We start from the raw sequence: 3807 nt of genomic DNA, 5'->3' as shown, positions 1-3807 counted from the left end.
TGCTACAGTCCTGCAGGCTGCTGCAACTCAAATCATCATCATCTTTCAACAAAAACCACACGGCTAAGATTTTATCTTATCACCAAGTTTTGATCTCCAGTCTTGACAATACTGTCAAAACATTACGTACCAAATAAAGAAACACACGTCGCCTCAGATTTTGCTCCCTAAAGTATTAGGGTGACCTGCTAGAATCATATAAATCACCAAGTTTTTCTCCTTGTTTAACTGCCAAAGACTATCCTACTTCTCTATTTATTCATTTCTCCTAAACCCTATGCCTATTAAGCTTTCCAAGTACCCCTCCATTTTCCTCATTTACGTTCTTTTATATTCCCTGTAAGCCGAAATTCTGTTTCTCCATATGCCCAATATCAGTTTTTGTTGAATACCCATCTTACAGGAAGAGATCAAAATGTCCCTGGAACTTGGTTTTCTGGCGCTTCGATCTCCTTTGTTGAGCTTCGAAGCATTTCTCTGGGCTGTTCTTTTGGTGGGAACCGTTGCCTTTTGGTTTTCTCCTGGGGGGATTGCATGGGCTCGCTTCAGGTCTAAGGCCAGTTTTGCAATCCCTGGTCCTCTGGGCTTCCCATTCCTCGGCTTGCTCACTGTATTCACTGGCTCCACCCCTCATCGAGCCCTGTCTAAACTGGCTAAAACCCTTAACGCAGTGAAGTTGATGGCTTTCTCTGTGGGATGCACTCGGTTTGTCATTTCCAGTGACCCTGAAACTGCAAGGGATATTCTCAACAACTCAGCTTTTGCTGATAGGCCCGTGAAGGAGTCTGCCTACGAGCTTTTGTTTCACAGAGCAATGGGGTTTGCTCCGTATGGTGATTACTGGAGGGATTTGAGACGAATCTCAGCCACCCATTTATTCAGTCCCAAGAGGATCGCTGGCTTCGAAGGATTAAGGCGTGAGATTGGTATCAAAATGGGGGAGGAGATAAAGTGTTCGATGGAATCAAAAGGTGAGGTTTTCATAAGGAGGGTACTTCATTTGGGATCGTTGAGCTCAGTGATGGCAACCGTCTTTGGTAAAAGATACGACTTTGAGAACCCTGGATTAGAAGGGCTACAACTTGAGGAGCTAGTGAGTGAAGGGTACGAGTTGTTGGGGATATTCAATTGGAGCGATCATTTCCCTCTTCTTGGCTTGCTTGATTTCCAAGGAGTGAGGAAAAGATGTAGGATTTTGGCTTCGAAAGTTAATGTTTTTGTCAGTAATATCATCGAAGAACATGCATTAAAAAGGGTTAATGGTGGCTTGGAAGATGATGGCAATAAAGTTGGGGACTTCGTTGATGTATTGCTTGATTTAGAAAAACATGAAAAACTCAATAACTCTGATATGATTGCTGTTTTATGGGTATGCCATGGAAACTAATCTAACATCTTACAATTTCCTGTTTTGTTTTATTGCAATGCAAGCTTATAATACCTGTTTTGCATTGCATGGTTTTTGCAGGAGATGATCTTCAGGGGGACTGATACGGTGGCAATCTTGCTAGAATGGATCCTAGCGAGGATCGTTTTACACCCAGAAATCCAAGCCAAGGCTCAGGCCGAGATCGATGCTGTTGTTGAAGGATCCAAGCAGGTGTCAGATTCTGACATTCATAACATGCCTTACCTTCAAGCCATTGTGAAGGAGACTCTTCGGGTGCACCCACCGGGACCTCTTCTTTCATGGGCTCGCCTTGCAATCCACGACGTTCACGTTGGCGATCTTTTGGTTCCAGCAGGCACCACAGCAATGGTGAACATGTGGGCAATCACTCATAACGAAGACGTTTGGGAAGATGCTGTAAAATTCAGACCGGAGCGGTTCATGGAAGAAGAAGTGAGTGTTATGGGGTCTGATCTGAGGGTGGCTCCCTTTGGGTCAGGTAGGAGGGTGTGCCCGGGGAAAGCCATGGGTCTGGCGACGGTTCATCTATGGTTGGTTCAGTTACTTCAAGGATTCAAATGGGTTCCTTGTGAGGATGGAGAAGTGGACTTGACTGAACATTTGAAACTCTCCATGGAAATGAAGAAGCCTTTGGTTTGCAAGGCCATACCAAGGCCTTGTTGAAACTCTCTTCTGGTGCATGCCTCGGATTGGACTTTGGCAAATTCTAAGGATTTCCTTTAGTTTCATTTAGGTCCTTTTTTAGGGTTTTATTTTAGCCATAATATTATATTGGGTAACTATATGATAGTTACCCAACAATCAAAACTTTTTCATTTTAGGCTTTTAAAATAATGAGTTTGCAATTTAGGATCGCAATTCATTTTGGTAATTTTTATTCATTTTGGTCATTTTTGTTAAAAATTTTAATGAAAATTTGACATGACTTTTTTTTATCTATAGGCCAATCATTAGATGCCACATGACACAATTTATCACATAAATGTTGCATACTACTTTAAAGAACTAAAATATAATTTACTGAATACTAATTATTAAAAAAAACAATAATTAAATAATTGAAGAAAACCGGAATCTAAATGTCCCTTCTTTCTCAAATTCTAACTTTGTTTTATGAACCTAAACCCTAAATGAACGCGGCCCTCTTTTTCCTCTACAAAGTTAAAATTTGAGGAAGAAGCTATTTAATTATTATTATTTTAGTTAATAATTAGTATTGGGTAAATTATATTTTAGTCCTTTAAAGTGATATGTAATATTTATGTGATAAATTATGTCATGCGGTATCCAATGATTGATCCCTGTGTCAAAAAAATATCATGTCAGATTTTGCGTTAGAGTTTTTAATGGAAGTAACTAAAATAGACGAACTATATAACGTGAATGGTTAAATTGTAAACTCTTTATTTTGGGTGCTTAAAATAATTTTTTTTTATAATTAAGTAATTATTTTTTGTGAGATGCTGTGAGAATCAGGTTGACCTAGCTAGTACATCTATTTAAGCAGGTGGGATATTTGTATCTTTTCAATTATTTAAATCTAAAATCGAATTAAATACTTTTATCTATTGCATATATGAATCTGCAAAAAAAATAATTTTAAATAGTTTTTGGATATCCCATTATGCAACCATCCAAATTTAAATTTATTAAAATTTTTATAAAATATTTTTGTTACTTATCTACAGTGGAATAAAAGAAAATGAGAACCCCTTGAACCGAGATCTTCTAAAAAGATGAAAGAAGGCCAGTGTGCATGGATTGGGATTTGATGTGAATCTCATAATGCGAAACCTAAGTCAAAGTGAGACAACATGAAAGTTTTTATGGCCTAGAAAAGCAAGATTGCTAGCGTTATCTAGATCAGTAATGAGAACTAAGTTGAGAATGATGTTGTGAACTTCAAGGCTGATTAATAATGATAAACGAATTTAAGGATGTTGTATGGATATAGAGTTGAGCATTGACATTCGAAATACAGTATGCTATAATAAGTGAATTCTAGAGAAATTGGGAAAGACTTACTAATACAAGTTATAAAGTGGACCTTAGAACCAAAAAAGAAAATAGTATAAATGGTAAGGTGACCTCCCCTCAATCGAAGTGTAAAAATTTATGTAGTGTATCAAGAAACAACTAATAAGAATTGTGAAATTGTTGAATGGAAGTTCTGGACTGGGGACGTGATGATTAGATGTTTATGACAGAGAAGAATTATATGGGTGCTACAATTATCGTAAGGATCAAATGATTGGAGATTTGTATTGAGAATAGCATTGCGAGTCATGAGCGCTTAGATAGACATAAAGAGATATGATGTGACAATTCAATAAAGTGTGCCATCCAAGACGTTCACGTTGGCGATCATTTGGTTCCAGCAGGCACAACAGCAATGG

The 3807-nt window shown here is 37.9% G+C and overlaps 1 protein-coding gene across 1 annotated transcript; it reads left to right on the top strand.

The window, feature by feature from the left end:
- LOC107934745 (cytochrome P450 78A5) lies at positions 1-2346 on the top strand. The gene is made up of 2 exons (XM_016867246.2): positions 1-1369; positions 1469-2346. Exons 1-2 carry the CDS (start codon positions 416-418, stop codon positions 2072-2074), a joined length of 1560 nt encoding a protein of 519 aa, XP_016722735.2. The 5' UTR covers positions 1-415; the 3' UTR covers positions 2075-2346.
- The last annotated feature ends 1461 nt before the right edge of the window (positions 2347-3807 follow it).

Source organism: Gossypium hirsutum, chromosome A12 (genome assembly GCF_007990345.1).
Source record: "Gossypium hirsutum isolate 1008001.06 chromosome A12, Gossypium_hirsutum_v2.1, whole genome shotgun sequence".
In the NCBI taxonomy this organism is placed as follows: Eukaryota; Viridiplantae; Streptophyta; class Magnoliopsida; order Malvales; family Malvaceae; genus Gossypium; species Gossypium hirsutum.
This window is presented reverse-complemented; position numbering and strand designations above follow the sequence as displayed.

Bases quoted from the DNA above. Each gene is read 5' to 3' on its own strand.
- LOC107934745 (XM_016867246.2), top strand. From the start codon at position 416: ATGTCCCTGGAACTTGGTTTTCTGGCGCTTCGATCTCCTTTGTTGAGC. The intron at 1,370-1,468 runs GTATGCCATGGA...TGGTTTTTGCAG, and splicing joins ATATGATTGCTGTTTTATGG to GAGATGATCTTCAGGGGGAC.